The sequence below is a fragment of the Apostichopus japonicus genome, chromosome 12, assembly GCF_037975245.1.
Source record: "Apostichopus japonicus isolate 1M-3 chromosome 12, ASM3797524v1, whole genome shotgun sequence".
NCBI lineage: Eukaryota > Metazoa > Echinodermata > Holothuroidea > Aspidochirotida > Stichopodidae > Apostichopus > Apostichopus japonicus.
This window is the reverse complement of record NC_092572.1, coordinates 2,523,856-2,541,218: the sequence shown is the minus strand read 5'-3', so window position 1 is coordinate 2,541,218 and position 17,363 is coordinate 2,523,856. Positions and strand designations below refer to the sequence as shown.

Sequence of the window (17,363 nt, the reverse complement as noted above, 5' to 3'; positions counted from 1 at the left end):
CAACGAAGTGCTATCCTTGACTAAATCGCAGACGCTGTCAAATTCGGAGCGTACGTGGATAATACATTAATATATTAAAGAATCATATATATATATATATATATATATATATATATATATATATATATATATATATATATATATATATATATATATATATATATATATATATATATATATATATGTATATGTATATATATATATATATATATATATATATATATATATATATATATATATATATATATATGTATATATATATATATATATATATATATATATATATATTGAATTAATTGTCAGTCTACTCAAGGCAGGTAAAGGAAGGTCCCAATCATGTCCAAAGCACGGTATTGATCCTAAATAGATGACAAACTACAAACGAAGATGACAATTTGAAACCATATTTCAATGCCGAATGAAACTGGCAGAAGGACAGGGTTGTTTGCTGTGTGTAAAGATTATCAATTCCAAGAATTCTACGTCATCGAGGAGTGCAAATATTACATGAAGATCATTTAGGAAAGTGCAGAATGAAGTCAGTAGTAAGACGTTTTGTATCCGGGACTAGACAAAGACGTTGAAATAACTGTAATATCATGTCAAATGTGTTTATTTTGTAGGAATCAGCCATGCACCAGTAGCACCATTACTACCAATGGAAGGGAACATGGCAACGTATTCATATATATATTTTTGCAGTTTCTTGCAATAATTGATGCAGACTTTAAATGAATAGAATTTATTATGTGTGTCAAGTATTGCATCAACTAAGTTAATTGAGATTCTTCTTATTTATTTTCATAATATGATCTGCCAGAAGAAGTTATTTCCGGTAATGGCCCACAAGTGAATTTGCGGTATTAACGAAGTTGAATGGAGTTAACGCAAAATTGTTTCTCCATATAACCCTGCATCCAATGGAGCAGAGGATAGATTTTTAAATGTTTGGAAAAAGCTCTCAAAACTAGCAAAGTCAATCGTTAGATGACGCTTAGTCATCTTGTCACTAATTTGTTCAATTCTTAAAGTTGCACACAAGACACTGTGTCTACTCGTTAATCAACGGAATTATTCCCGGCCAAGCGTAAGTAAGACAGTTGTCTGATGATCGCTCAACGCATGAAACTCTGAGTAATAACTACTAGTCATCTTCCACTAGTACCAGCCTAAACACACACACACACCCACACACCCACCCACACACACACACATATATATATATATATATATATATATATATATATATATATATATATATATATATATATATATATATATATATATATATATATAAATCCGACCGTTAGGCAACACTTCATGTGAAAAAAATAGCACTTAGGGCACCATTTGACTTAGGGCGACATATATACTGTCGCCCTAAGTTCTGCCTTTTAAATTGGAACGATAGAGTTACATTCTGCAAATATTGTTGGAAGCAAGTCAAGGGGGGTTGAAAAATGTTCGTTTCTATTAAGATTTATAAAAATTAATTAAAAACTAGGTAAATTAGAAAGCATTGAAGATGGGCATTCTGATATTGGCTATATGTGCGTGTGTTAAAAACAGCACTTTCGGCAACATTTTGATTATGGCCTTTAAAATGAAAATCGATATGTATATCTTTATTATAAAATCACCCTTTTAAACATATTACCCAAAGGAAAAATATATTAGCCTCTTTTAAGCAATGAATAGCGAAAATGAAGATATATTGCCAATATTGTATTGCACGGTATCTTATTGCACCGAAGAGAAGCCGGCCCTCTATTACGTTACGCTCTTCGCGCAGTACAGCTATACGTACGTACGCGAACCTCGATCGTGCCTAGCTAGCCTATCGAGTATATGCCTAGATACAGTCCATCCAAATGCAGATGTGCGAGTCACACGGCGCGGGAAGAACGGTAAGTTAACTATTTGCGTAGTTCATTTAATGGCATAAGCGGCCGTATTATATTTTCGAAGCACACTCTCCTTGGCTATTATTTATGGCTTTCTCCTAATTACGCCAGCTGGTTAGGTCTATAGGCTGTGCATAACGTTAGGCCTAACTTAGTTAAAACGTAACTAGCCCTATCATAGGCCTAATTGATATTATCGTGTATTTATTAGCCTAGTACTTAGTAGTACTAGGGCAATTCCAAACGTTTCGCATCAGGGCCATTCGGAAACTTAGAAGAGAGTTGTGTTGGAGTATGGATAGGTTTTTTCACATATGAATATATATCTGAGCTAGGTTGCGCTTCATTGATAAACAATGATTCATTATTTTACCGATTTTGGACTAGCCTAATTATAAAGGCCTAGGCCTAGTGCCTACTGCATTTTGTATGGAAAAAAAGGTCATTTATTGCAACAAAACATTTATCTTGGGATTTCTCTGAAAGTACTTATTCAAATCACCTGTTAACAATACCACCAATACTAACTAGTGGCCTATGTGGCAAATACCACCTATAAGCTTGGAAAAATATGGCATTATCGCTGCCCGCGGGGGAAATTTATTATAATGCGCCCACCCAAAAAGAAAATGATTAAAGAGTTCCATTGACAACACAAATCATTTTTTTCTGTAATACAAAAGTTCAATAAAGTCCTTTGTTAAATTACTTCAAGATACTGATGATAAACAATTCATTAAATCATACCCATAACAACCATTGCAGGCATATCAATTCCTTAGCGCCATTCCCTGTGTGGCACGCGAACTGAGTTCGACCGCCGCAGTTTTAGGCCTATGACTTTACCATATAGACCATTTTCCTACAGCCATAACGTGAACAGTTTATACCGAAAAAAACTTAGTTCAAACGGCACTAAACAGAGAAATGTGTTGTCTCTCAAGTTCTGTTCTTTTCTTAACAATACAGTTTAAAATTCCACCGGACTTGGGTGATTTACGATGCAAGGTTAATAAATATCGAACTCAAAACCCTCATTGATTACACACAGTACATACTGAAGAAAATCACCATTTGATAGCCGTACTTTGTTTGCGTAACCCTCCTCTTGAATATTCATTGACAAATTTAGTTCAAACGGTTTTGGGAAGTATTTTTTCTTTATATATAATAACTTTAAATTGATGTTAAATTCATTTTCATTGGTCACTATCTTCAATCGGACCAAGTACAATCCAATCGAATATCTTCTAAGAAAAATACAAGTTACGCTTTCTTCGGTGGGCATGCCGTTACATAATATGTGTACTGTATCCTGTACTCTGCAATAGGGTACAGCCACAATGCACAGTGTTCACCTACAACGCCACAGCCGAGATTCGCTTTCAAAACGTCATATTTTATCGAACTTAATATTATTTCAAAGAAAATAACCGTAGAATATGCATCATTAAATGTTGAAACAAGTAATTACCAATTAATTTATCTAATGCAATCCTAATTATAGAAAAACTGTTTAAGACCCCCCCCCCTGATGAATGAAATAGTCCAACCAACTTGTCCGCACAGAGCCACAGGATTTTCGGTCAAGGTGATGAGTCATACGCGTTGGTCAGTAAGAGGGCTATTTTGAAGGATGTTTAGTGTGCATTTTAGAAAGAAAGGAATTGATATGTCTGATTGATTCCGCTAACTTTCCAGAAATAATAAATCCCAAGAAAAACAATCCGAAAGTTGTAAAAGCTTGGACGGACACATGATGTGCATCTCAACAGTGACTGGTTCAATATACCCTAATGTTGAACAGAAAGAACATTTACAAATTTATCACTGATGAATGATGTTGCGAGCAGTCGGGACTACTGCACGCTTCAGGTGGCATACTCCTATTAGAGTCTATATCAATCCGCTCGATTGTTCTCCTTCAGGAAAAGTGCCGAAAAGCAGCGGGAGAACACCTTTTGTGACCTGTTATCAATCATAATCTAGTTTTTTGTGGCTTGCATGTTGAAGAGCATGAATGGAAGTACATGTGGTGAGAAAATTGGGTCAATTGAGGCAATTTTAGACCCCTTTAGGCCTCCCGGGAGCAGCGTAGGAAATTTGTTTACCACTGAGTGAAGAGGTTTGTTTACAAGTGACGAAAACTTCCGGCTCGGATAGCAAAAAATCTTCATGGTCATGGTACGGAAAATTGATGGTGCCATGAAAGGCCAACTTGTCAGCTATCCGGTGATGGGTAGCGTTTAGCTAGTGAAAACTTCTATCTAGACTTAGAGACCACATTACTTTTGTGATTTAGTGTGTAAGTCAATGGGGCTTTTAATGGGCGTATGCTACCTTCAGTTCTATTTAACCTTTTCATTTATCATATTTTAGTACTTAATTTCCGGTCACGCTCAGGAAACAATTACGACATTCCTACACGGTCGATTTGTTTACTGTAAGAACTATTAACCGTTTTTTCTCAGGAAAGCTTGATAGTCTGAAGTTATTATAGCTTGAAATTTTAGTATACTGCCAAAGAAGTAAGTGGTTGTTTTTGTATTGATATTTTATGTAGAAGTAACGGGAAATTTAGTATGTTTAGTTTGGTTTAATTGCACGTCTTTTTCGATCTAATGTAGTGCAGGGTTCACTTGCGCGAATTCAAATTATTCTGTTTATGTACAGTATATGCATTGATTAGATGCATTGATTATGTTTTTTTTTATACTTTTATTTGTAATTCAAGCATATCTGTTTAGAAACAAAGTTTAAAGGCTATCATTAATTAGTTTTCTCTTATATTGTTTGACTCCCAGATTGAATGAAACTCATTGACGTAAATAATAGATCAGATCATACAGTTTTAGGCAGTTGCTAAAACTCTGGGTATTCTCTAGTCTTCGCCGGTCCAAATATCACAAAGTGAGAATGAAAACAACTCTTTATCCTAATTTTTAGTTGATTTTCCTTTTCTGAACCTTCCTTACAGTACTGTATACATCTGGGAAATGGACAGAACAATTTCTAAAGTATATCTATAATTTTGGGAACTGTAGTACCCTACCCTAGAAGGGGAAAGTTGAAGGTCAATAGTGCAAAGGAATAAATAATCTTGTTTGATAAGAACTTAAAGTACATGGGAGGGGGGTGTAGAATATCACTTCATAACATCCCTCTTGCCTTGAGAAAGTTTTGAACAAATTTCTCTTTAACTTTTGAAGTAGGTAAACTTCAAAGTTACATCAAACAAATTTCATGATAAAAAGATCTTACATCATGAATATAAAAAGGATATGATAAAAAAGAATACAAGTGAAAGATTTTTGGTCAATGAGAGGTTTGATGTAAATGAAAGGAAAAGGACTGTTCCAACCCTTAAATTTTTAAAATGTATTTTACACTTAAACAATAGCATATTTATGCATTCTACTTTCAAGACTCATGTTCTGTGAAACACACTAAAATATGTCACCATTTTCCATAGGTAAGGCTACACATGAATACCAATGGTGCTCTCGGAATATAAGTCCTAGAAAAGTATCTGCAAAACTAGGTACAGTATGCTACCAAAGCAGACATGAGAATCATTACCTTGAAATTCAAGATTACTTTGTCAGAAAGAACACTGATAACAGTATATTCATTTGCTGTCTCTGTAAAGTGAGCATTGATACTGTACTTGACCCATCAAGTCTTTGCATATAATCGACTACACATTAATCATGAAAGGCAAGTGTCATGGACCAAATCAAAGGTTAAAGTAAAAGCATATGTGCATATCAACCTGCAGAAACCTACGTTGCTAATGTAGAGCGAACATTGTCGTTACCCTTTCCCCTTCCCACCTTACACAGTATATGGCATAGAACGGCATACAGCTGTTAGTGAATATTAACACTAACTCGAACCACATAAAACTACTCCAACTGGTAAGTATCTATTCCAGTTCCTGTTACACTGTGCTGCACTGTGCCACACAGTATACAGTGCCATTCTTACACAGATTCACTTTTATCTTTTATCTGTAATCAATCCTAGGGCAATTTCTGTCTCTATTGCTCTTCTGCCCAGCACTTAGAACTTGTTAAGATGAAACCAGTACACTAATTTACATAGCTGTTTTAGTCACCGATGCTTTCACACAGAGGTAAAATAATTGTTATCTAAGATGTGGTTATTAGGATGCCAAATTTATGTCTAACGAGAAACAGAACTAAAGAGTCATCTGCTGAACCTGTTCTATAAAAAGTATTATGTTTATGGTCATGCATGTTGGAACAGGTGTTTACATTCATGGATATGTGAGTTGGTGCATTGGGACATTTATACATTTCATGGTGAGATCTTCCCTCACTGCCATGGTTTAGAGTAGGTGCACATATTGCCATGTCAAAGATTTGATGAATTTACTGTAACTTTAATGACTAGAAGTCTTGGGATTGGTCAATATATTATGGCATTCATGGTATTGAATTGAATGCAACAGATGTATAGTGGTTTGATGTAGTGACCTGTAATTGGTATGGCCTGAGGCTGTTTTCTTTCTTGAATGTGTAATCATGGAGCTATAAACAGAGGTGTAATAAACTGGTGACTGTCAACCAGTGTTCCAATTACAAAAAAAAAATTGTACATGCACCTGTGCATGTAGGTTAAACAAAAATTACCTGCACAAACAAATCATTACCTGCACCCCAAGTGAAAAATACAAAAAGGGTGTTTTCAAAGTTACTCCTGGGTTTTGTTTATGTAGGCCATTTCGGGATATGATGATTACTGAATATTTTACTTGCATGCACATGCACACATAGCTTACATGTGTGCATGCACACGTGCGCACACACATGTAAGCTATTTAAGTAACATGCAGTCAAAAGTTACATGCATTAATTTTGGTGCTGTCAACCCTTTGTATTCACATGTCACCACTGGTTTGACAGATTTGCTTGCAACTCTCCAATCTTTTCGAGCAATCACTAGTAATTTCACTAATATCCACTATAAATTTAACTTTAATCGCTGAATAAATTGTTGGCCAAATCCACAAGTTGCAAATTTTATGCTACTGTACATCACACCAAAATAAATCTACACATGTTTTTTAAAAGGTAAATACTGACCTATCAATATGAAACATTTGAGAGATGCAAAAACTCATCTGCACATCTCAAAAAAAAGTATTTCTTTCCTACAAAGTGAAACACATTTGCCAATGGTTGGTACTATTATGAAGAAAAGGCCTACAGTAGCTACAAAATGAAACTCCTATATTTTTGCATTAAAGGCATACATGTAAATAACATTTTTGGTAATGTACATACACAGTAACTCATAGAAAATGACAGGCTAACCCTTTATTATAACCTATATACAAACTATGCCATTTAAACTGCTTCTGTACACATAATACACATGACTTTATCCACTATTTGGTTTTGGCATTCCTGAACAATCCATTACACAATAAATATCTTCTGCTTGTGAACAAATACTTCTGGCAGATATTGCATTACTGGGTGGAATATCATGATAGTCTTATATTATAAATTAATAAAGAATGGACACGCCCCTTGCTGTAGCTGCAAATCTAAACATCCCATTTTGAGTTGAAAACCTTGATCAGTGCGTGCAACTGAGTGAATTTCATAGCTCTCAACTCTGCTTGTTAAAAAATGTGACTAGTTTTCATTTGAATCACTCTACTTGTCAATGGTTGAGGTTGAATATACAACTCTAAAGGGGGTTCACAATTTCCCTTTCTAGTTTCTAATCTAACAACCTTTTTTTGATGCAAAAGAGGAACTTCAAGTACAGGTACAGATGCAACAACTGGCTTTTTTAGTGAATATTTCAAACCCATTGGGAAGCAATTCACAATGAAAATCAGACCAGTTGTGAAGCAATTCAACTAAAATTTTCAGAATATGCTTATTTGTGGTGAACCATGCATAAAATAAATTTGGTAATTTTTAAAACAGGTTCCTGGGTAAATTACTGAACTTCCTGCATTGTCAAATTTAAAGGATTTTTTTAATGCATATTTCGTAGAAAGTTATTGATATAGCCTATCCCTGGGTAACTGTAATTTTCGTGGAGCTGGTTGTTTACAGACACTGCAAAGAGCCCAGGGTAAATATTGGATCAGGTTTTGAGGCTTTGCGCATGTGTAGTTTAAACTCTCAAGTTCAAACAGGCGTACGATATGCACATACAAATAGTGAACTGTGGAATTTAGCAAGAAAAATATAAACCTATGGAGTTGGCGACAGGGAAGTACAAATATAAGTGCTAATGAATGGGGGACTGGGCGGTGAAAATTGATTGAAGGGGCAGGACAGGCGAACAGAGGTAAAACAGTGAAGCTAGTAAGGTACTTGACCAGCTGCCCTATAGTGTAGAATATATTCGCACAGTATGGGATTGGGAAGTGATACGATAGCAACTAGGGCCTAGTAAAAATAAATGCAATTGTTGTTCGATCGGGACCTAATTTTTCAGTAACATTACTGGGTAAGGATACACTTACCCTACAATATTATTACAACACTTGCTTAAAATAATACTTTATGGCACGGTTATACTTTGATCTCATTGGGGAGAGTACAAAAAAAATGGAGACAGCATGGTTTCACTCACCCGTTAAATTGCTAATTGCACATCAAAAAGTTACACAAATATTAAAAACCACTGGTAAAAAAATAAACATCAGCTCTGGTCTGGTCTCTGATCCTCAGGGTTGTCATCTCTGGGAGTGGAAATATTCCTATGATTGTCTTTGCAAATCTAACTTCAAGCCTCAGGTGGCAACTAAAGGTATGTCTTGAACTAAGTTAAGCCATCTTGATGCCAAGTTCAAACTTTTGTCTTCAGTATGTTGTCTTAAGTATGACGCCTTATCAAAGCGATGAGCCAAACATTCGATCCGGGTGATCCTCCTTTCGCTAGACCGAGCCCAGAAGTAGCCTAACGTCAGGCGATGCGTGCATGGTTGGGTCTATACTTCCAGAAAGTAAAAATTAGTGCCTATGTGGATGTTTCAGTGCTTTGAAAGTAGTTCTGCTGTTTTAAATCCGCTCTTGCACCATGAAATGTTTATTGCAAAAGCATTATAATTTTATGATATATTTCTAACCGATGCAACTTAGATGTCGTGTAAAGAGAAGTTTGGGGCCATTAAAAGAGGCTTTTCACTACTGTACTAACAAAGTTGATAAATGGTTATTTTCAGTCCAGTTTATTGATGGCGTTATTGTTGAGTCTAAATTTGTCTCAAATACAACAGCACTGGTGTGTATGTTAGTTGAGCTTTTTGAATTATTCACAGTATTTGACGAACAGTGTTGTGAATGGTAAAAGTATGTGCTTAAAACATGTTGCATTGCAGTAAATGTATACATGTTGGTCAGGGGTAGTAGATATGTGCGTTGTGCAGCTGCTCCCTTGAATGTGGGGCTTAATGTAAACTTTCAGTTTAATTTGGCATGATCCCATGCCAATGATCTGCATAATATTTGGTATGAAGCTATACTTTAACAAGAATTTATATAGTACATGGCAAAATCTCATATTAGTGGTGCCACCAATTTAAAATCAGTCAGATAGCCTATGTACTACATGTGTGCTTATAAACATGATAATACTGTGCATGAAGGGCACTATGTTAGCATCAGACTCAAATTTATGTTGGTCTTGAAATGTAAATGAGCCCTATCGTTAGGTCTTCCAATAGTTTATCTTTCCAATATTTTGTAAGCATGATATATTACATAGATTACTTGGTACAAACTAGTAGTTGATAGTGTTAGGTAGGACAACACATTATGTCATTAGTTATTTAAGTGTTGTTGCACAAGATCATTTTAAATCAGCTTACAGGTACAAAAAATAATTGAAAATGGGTCATTCATGTAGGTTTTGTCATATTGCATGGGTACAAACTATACCGTAAACCTGGAGGTACAATAGATGATTCAAGAATGTCTCCAAATTATTAGGTTGACAGGGCTTTTACTTGTGAATGCCTAAATGTCAATTACATGTTGTAATCAACTCTCATATTATTGTGAGTACTATGATGGCCAGAAAATGATATTAACTTGACCAACTGTAACTGCATATTTTGTGGTTACAGGTTATGGAGTATTGCACATAGGAAGTTCATCAAAGGGGAGTTCCTAGTAGAATATTGTGGAGAGCTAATTTCCCACAAGGAAGCTCTGAAGAGGGAAAAGGTTTACCATGAGGAAAAAGGATGGGGTAGAGTAACTGAGGCCATAGACCCCATTTTGTATTTACTGTATTTTAATCATATCTGAAACCTTTGAGGATTGATACCATTGAGTATGGCATGATAAAAGTGAAGTGCTTATTATAATGAACTCAACCCCTAAGGCTTTTCCAACCAGTTTCAACTACTGTTTGCCCCTCTCCTTCTTCATAGCTTTTCAATGCAGTCCTGCTTTTCATCTAATTCCATTATCATAGTTAGCTGCTCTACCCTCTATTACTGTTTTCACCCATCATATTTACTCAACTGTCTTGAAGGAACTTGAGCAAGTAGCATGCGTTATTCTGACTATCTTGTCAGTATATTGTTTTATATAATGCTCTATACCAGCTCTGTCTTCTGCTTTGAATTTTAGCTGTAACAAGTAATGAGGAGAGTCATGGAGATGAAGATCATGTCCCTGTTTGCAAACTTCACAACACTTCAAAGGGTCAACAAGGTATGGATTGCAATCTCTGCCATTTGCATTGAAACCACAATTAATAGAACACATATACAGGAGAGAAGTAGATGAATATGTCTAACACCTTGTAACTTGCTTATTCTTATTTCACACATATAGTAATTTTTAGAGCAACTATGTTTTTGAAGTGCTTCTTTCATTTTTCCATTTCATTTATATTGTTTTATATAACATAAGTATGATATAACAACATAGGAGATAAGAACCAAAACCTGTGAAAGGAAGTGTACTAAAAACCCTATGGGGCTTGTTGAGTAGTGACACTCCCTGACAAAATACAGAACTTTACAACTTTACTACTTATCAGAGGTATAAGCATGTAGTTTTATCCACCGACAACACCTAATGGGCAATTAGCATTGCTTTTTTTTTTATTAGGACTTTCACTTCCAACCTGCTTTACTTGTGCTCTGAAACTTCTATTTTTTGTTTAGACCTGTGTGAGGCTGTATGCGTGGTGGGATTCTGTGTTAAGGGGGAAAACTGAACATAGGTTTTGATCTCATCTGTCAAAAGGAAACAAACAAATTGTTTGAGCTGTTGCATGGTGGTTTAGAGAGCTGTTTATCGATGGTACTTGTACCTGTGGTACAGTAGGTCCGTCTCAGTGTGGGGCTGTGAGATTTGTACAATAACTTTCGAGAGCTATATTCCTGCAGCAATGAGTGTTTTGTTGATTTGTACAATGAACAGACCTATTCAAGACAGATTCATGCGCATGGTGTGAATAGTCAACTGGAGGCAGTCCGTCCTTTTTTTTTGGACATGTGAGAATAGGTTAAGTACAAAGGAGATTCTTCCATATTCACGCAGCAACCTAGTATACATTGAATAGCTGAACAGATTTTAAACTTTCAACAGCTTCATATCAAGTACACTACACACTTAAAAAGTTATTGATAATTGATTTGGAAAATTTGGACTTGTTCCAGTGGAACATTACACAGACCAGAGATGTGTGAGCAAGGGCCACAATAGATTTGATAAAAACAAAAAGATGCACTTGCAGAAAAATCTTAGAGTGTAAAATTTCTTTTTGTATTTCTTAACGGGAAGCACAATTTTACAGGTATGAAAGAATATTATTAAAATGAGAGCATTTCAGGTCTATATTTATTATATGCTGTAGGCTGTCACTTGTCTGAAGCATTTTGCATGTGTATGTCTACATGCATCTATTACTGTGTACATGATACATACTGTAATGCTTTGTTGAATTTGTATTGAGCAATTGTACCATCATTATTCATTAAATTGGACCAGTGGAATCAATTGCCTTTACCTTTGACTTAAGCCAACATTCCACCATGAAGCTCCAATGTGAATTATCCACATTTTTAATATTCTTTTCATTAAAATATTTCAACTTGTGATATGATCATTGCATTTGGAATGTCTTTATTCATTTGGAAATTAATTGAATGAAGAATGTTATGTCATGGATATGGCTAACCCATGTTGGAAAAAATTGGGGGAGAGGTGGAGACAAATCAAGGTATTATGGGTGCTATTATAATTACACCATATATTCCACTCAATTGTTACAGCAAATTGAATGCATTGTTAAGGAAAGTAAGATTTACCTGTTTACACCTATGTGCAACAGCTGGTCTTGACATGGCATATCAATTGATAAACAATCACATGACAAAGTTCTGCTGTATTGGGCATATTTGCTAAATATTGAAATGAAAACATAAAATTGATATTGATCATAAATATATGAGCAAATAACATGCATTATTCTGACTATCTTGCCAGTATATTGTTTTATATAATGCTGTAAACCAGCTCTGTCTTCTGCTTTGAATTTTAGCTGTAACAACTAATGAGGAGAGTGATGGAGATGAAGATCATATCCCTGTTTGCAACCGTCGCAACACTTCAAAGGGTCAAAAAGGTATGGACTGCAATCTCTACCATTTGCATTAAAGCAAAAATTTATACTACAATATTTATAGGAGGGATAGAAGTATTTATGTTAATTCCTTTTATGTTTACTCAATTATTTTTAGATCACACATCATTTCAGCACATGCAAAGTATATTTTAGCAGTGCTGCTCATTAGGTTTTAGTCTTCCACTGCTAACAACTGATAGGCAATGACTGGTGGTTGTTTGTTGTATGGACATTCAATCCCAATCTGGTGCTCTGAAATTGTTATTTTGAAACACTGTGAACATAGTTTACCATCATATGGTTCTCTACACATAGTGATATAAGGATAAAGATTTGGCCAAATCTCACTGGTTACCAGACTACCAGTTGTACTTCATTCTTACCCACCGATGCCAAAATTATTGTTTGTTTGGGCATCTTGACCAATCAACCCCAAAGTGGTTGTGGTACACAGTACCAGGGATGGTTTGTCAAGAGGAATTTTCCTACACATTCAATTCTAGCAAATAGATATTACTCTAGACTCCACCCCAACTCTAATTGTGGTCTGCTGAAGATCACTTAAATATGGGTCCGTGTCTGTTCAGTGTCTCTCTTTGTGGGGACAGATGAAGCACTTGTGCATTGTGATATCATAATATCAAAGCTGAATGCTTTTGCATGAATTTGGGCAATTATAGTAAGCATGACATTTTAGTTATAGAAAGTGCTTCCATGTGTAGAGATGCCTGTTCATGGAAGTGCAGGAGAGTATAGATTGTATCAAGGGTCACTTGTACGTCAGTTCAAAATAGTTTGTGTTTTTTGTAAGTTTTCACTGTGATTTACTAGTACTGAGTACCTTCTACTATTTGATGTGATATGATATTATTTCTTACAGTAAGGAAGTATACCATATGGAAAAAGAGCCACGAGAAGAAAATACATCACAGGAACCTCAAAGACGATGCAAGGTAGAAAAATCTGCTTAAATCACAGGAAGTCTTGACAAACCTTCCATTAATTGTGGATCCATGTTTGACTTTAGTATTAGTTAATTATTTATTTATTTATTTGTTTGCCACAAAAGTACAAAGTGGAGGGAAGTCTTCCATAAAGCTTAAAAGCATAACAATGTGGAAGACTACTGTATATGGCACATAAAATGGCACATCAATGTCAGTAACTGGAACCTCAATTAATGGAATGGACCATTTACTTTTAATCATTCATTCCAGCATTCCACTTACTAAAACCATGAGTTTCAATTTGTAATCATGTGTATTAGGCATATTAGTCACAAGCTAGACAGTAAAAAGTTCAATAACAAGAACTTTGTTGACAACTGTGTCTACTATATATGTATACCATCCTATCATAATTATGGTTAGCCAGGCACAATACTGTTGACTACTGCATGTATCTGTATGTTAGAGTAAGCTAGTTTTCAGTAGCAACAATATTCCATGTGGGGTTCAGTGACATCACTGTATAGTTCATACAGTATTTTTAATAATCTGTCAAAATTCTCAGAACAGGTCAGTGTTTCACCTTTTTTTTTTTGGGGGGGGGGTGGATATACATACTAAGAGCCTTTGCCAACATAGGCTAACTTCTCAAGCCCATTCCTTTTCAAAATTTAATCTCTCGCTCTCACTACAGAAGGAAACTTGCAAGAGAGATTTGTCAGATGAGTCTCAGTCAGATATTTTAGCACCCATGTTGTTATTATTCTGGTAAACAAATGTGTCAAATTATCCCTATTTTACCCTGAAATGTGCATGATCAGATGATTTGTGGACATTTGTGTTGCTATTAATTATTGGCATGTATTGAAACATAATGGTTAGCCTGTTATAATACTTAATTGAGCTATTTTACATGAATATTAGGTCAAATGTCGTTTTTGCTTAAACTATTCTGCACCAAATGCTTCTTACCTAACATGGCCGATGAAGTAGTGGCTCTTCTACGATGTTAAAGAACGAGGTCATCTACGAGTCTTTTCTGATAACATATGTAAAAATTAAGTATAGTGTGGAAAACCACTTGAATTTAACTGTTAAATATTCATATGAATAATGATATACAATTGATCATATGGGAAAGGACATTATGTCATCAATTATTCATGAGTTGTGCAGTGTTTTTACTAGGATGTTAGAAATGGGGGATTGCCTCAGTCAGTTTTTTTAATTTGACGGCTGGGGTAGGGGGTGATTTTCCCAATTTTTTTTTATTTGTATATTAAGAAGTCGCTAATACTTTGCTGATGTTTCTTTTTGCACCTAGATCAAAAAAAGATAATGACTTCCTAAAGACACAGGGCGAAGATGTCCCATACAACTGGTTTATTGGCAAATGCCAGAAGCTGGCAGAGAAAAGAATGTTAAGTATGTTGGCAGATTAATTTAATCTTGTGTGTTGATCCTGTAAAATATTACAAAGATTTAAAGTTATAGTCTCAGAAAAACAACCAATTAGTGAGAGAAGAAATTAGTGAGATGATCTTCCTATTTTTTTTTGGAAAACTGGAGAAGTATGTCATATTATCGACACCAATTCAAAATTACCAACCACTAACACAAAGTAATTAGGGTGAAACTGAACCACTGTATTCATGTACATTATTTGTTTTTTTCAAATTGATAAGCGTTATTCATGTTCTTTATAGTTTGGGAAAACTGTTAAGCAATTTGGTTCAGCCATGATTGAACAGGTCTCCTATTAAAACAGAATAGTAACACAAAATGATATTTGATTTGCTTAGGTTGTACATTTTCAATAGCATACAAATGGAATGTTGTTACAACTTCAAATTACAAATCAAGCAATCCCTGCATAGATCATGCTACCCCTGACTAGATGTCCCTTTTTGCAAATGAAAAAGAACTTACCTATACTACAAACTAGTATTCCAAATTAAGTGTATGTTAATTGAACCTGAAGCCCTGTAATACCATGTGATTGCAGAGAAAAGAGAGTTACTGTACCTGGCTAAGGAGTATTAAGCCATGTCACATCATTATAAATTCTTGTTCCAAATTAATAAAATGTCAATATCCTGCACTTTTCCATTTATGGGGGACAGTATCATCTAAATAATAATTTATGAACAGTTTGCACCAGAGAGAAATAAGCCAGATACAGCTAAATTGTAAACACAATGTCATATTTCATATTTGATCATATTAAGTTAATGATCCTTATTGCCTTTTATCTACAAAACTTCATTATTAGGGCATTGGAACTCCCTTTTACACCAATTTGCATTCAGGTTTATATTACAAATTTGATGAGTTGTATTGAATTTAAATAATTTTTTACTTCAATTTAAAAATGTATTGCATATTATAACTGAATTGATGCTCTTTTTCTGTTTTTATAATTTCAAAACCTTTACTATACACTGAACCAAAAGCCCGAATTGGAATCTTCTACTAAAGCAGATAGATTTTCAAAGTAGTTTATAATTGACTTCTCTTAAAATATGTGTTACAACTGCCAGTAGTTAATCTCATATGTACAGTATAGTATTTGCATTTGCTTCTGATGTCAGTTAGACTGTTCTCGTACTTGGTGAGTAGATGGTTGAGTAGATGAACCCACATTGCATTTGGCGCTCATTTCAAAAAGAATAATGAGGTTATGGAAAGTACAATAATACTGCAACTGGAAGTTGATGTGTGAAGTTGTTGACTAGTGACTGGTTGATGTGTATTAAATTTGACATTACCCACAATACTGCATAGGGGCATGTACATGGTTGAGGGTAAGTAAGTAAAGGTAAAGTTATGCAGTTTAATTTAGAACCCAAGTTTTTAGCTGGTTGTCATTTCCACATAATTGCACTAGAAACCTGATGATAAAGTGCTACATTTAGCAGGTTTTAGTCTGTTATTGTGTTGACACCAAAACAGAGCCCATAATAATGCATTCCTAACTGATATACTGCTAATGCTAAACACCTAGTTCTACAACACCTTTACAAATTATACATACAGAATATTGTTTTCACATGTTGTGAAGAGAGTATATAAATATGCATTGGAAATCAATGAAATTCTTCAATGTCTGCATCTAATGAAAAAAATATGCATGATTTTCTGTGGTTCATATTGCATCTTCTTTCAATAACAGTAATGCCAGTATGAGCGTTTAACAAGTGTTGCTTGTAAACCAGTTGTAGGCTGACAAGTATTCTCCTGTGCAATCATGATCTGTTCCACTGCACATGATCATGCAACATAAATGGTACAACAAACACATGTGTTTAGGATGCTGATGTATGAACCAATAATTAGAAACTAAACTAACACTTGACTGCATTTTGCCTTGAATTTCATGACATTATACCTTTAATATTAAAAAATGCCAGGATGATACTTCCGAAGCTCACAAAGTCACATACTTTTGTGGATGATAAGGATTGCAGTATTGGCTGATGCTGCACAATTGGAGAATTATTGGTTGGCAAAATTGAGACAAGTTGAATATTTCAGTAAGCGATATAAGAGCCCTGATTTCACAAATGTTGTATTGTACTGAAGGTCATTACTTTGTAAGCAAAGTTTATGTTGGTTTTGGACTTTTATTATTATTTAATACCATAAATATGAATATATTGGCTAACAAACGTTCGAATATTGTATTGACTCTGTTATGAATTTAAAAATATATTTCCGAAAGTGCTGAAGCTGAACAAAACTTTGTTATATCCTATCTTTAAGTATACCTTGCATGTATATATATAATTATAGATATAACATTTTGGGTGAAAAGAAGTTTGGGTGGAGATGATTGGGGATGGGCATTTTGGGGGTCTACTGGCAGGGGTACCCC

The 17,363-nt window shown here is 34.8% G+C and overlaps 1 protein-coding gene across 3 annotated transcripts; it reads left to right on the top strand.

The window, feature by feature from the left end:
* Positions 1 to 1,305: 1,305 nt before the first annotated feature.
* Positions 1,306 to 17,231, top strand: LOC139977255 (uncharacterized). Of its 3 annotated transcripts, XM_071986541.1 has the most exons (6): positions 1,857 to 1,907; positions 8,627 to 8,705; positions 10,535 to 10,618; positions 12,459 to 12,542; positions 13,423 to 13,495; positions 14,814 to 17,229. In XM_071986541.1, the coding sequence occupies exons 1-6, from the start codon at positions 1,872 to 1,874 to the stop codon at positions 14,929 to 14,931; spliced, it is 474 nt and encodes a 157-aa protein (XP_071842642.1). In that variant the 5' UTR covers positions 1,857 to 1,871; the 3' UTR covers positions 14,932 to 17,229. The 3 variants fall into 3 exon arrangements, with proteins under 3 accessions (XP_071842641.1, XP_071842640.1, XP_071842642.1); XM_071986539.1 differs by lacking the exon at positions 8,627 to 8,705 and having other exon boundaries at positions 1,312 to 1,907; positions 14,814 to 17,230; XM_071986540.1 differs by lacking the exons at positions 8,627 to 8,705; positions 10,535 to 10,618 and having other exon boundaries at positions 1,306 to 1,907; positions 14,814 to 17,231.
* The last annotated feature ends 132 nt before the right edge of the window (positions 17,232 to 17,363 follow it).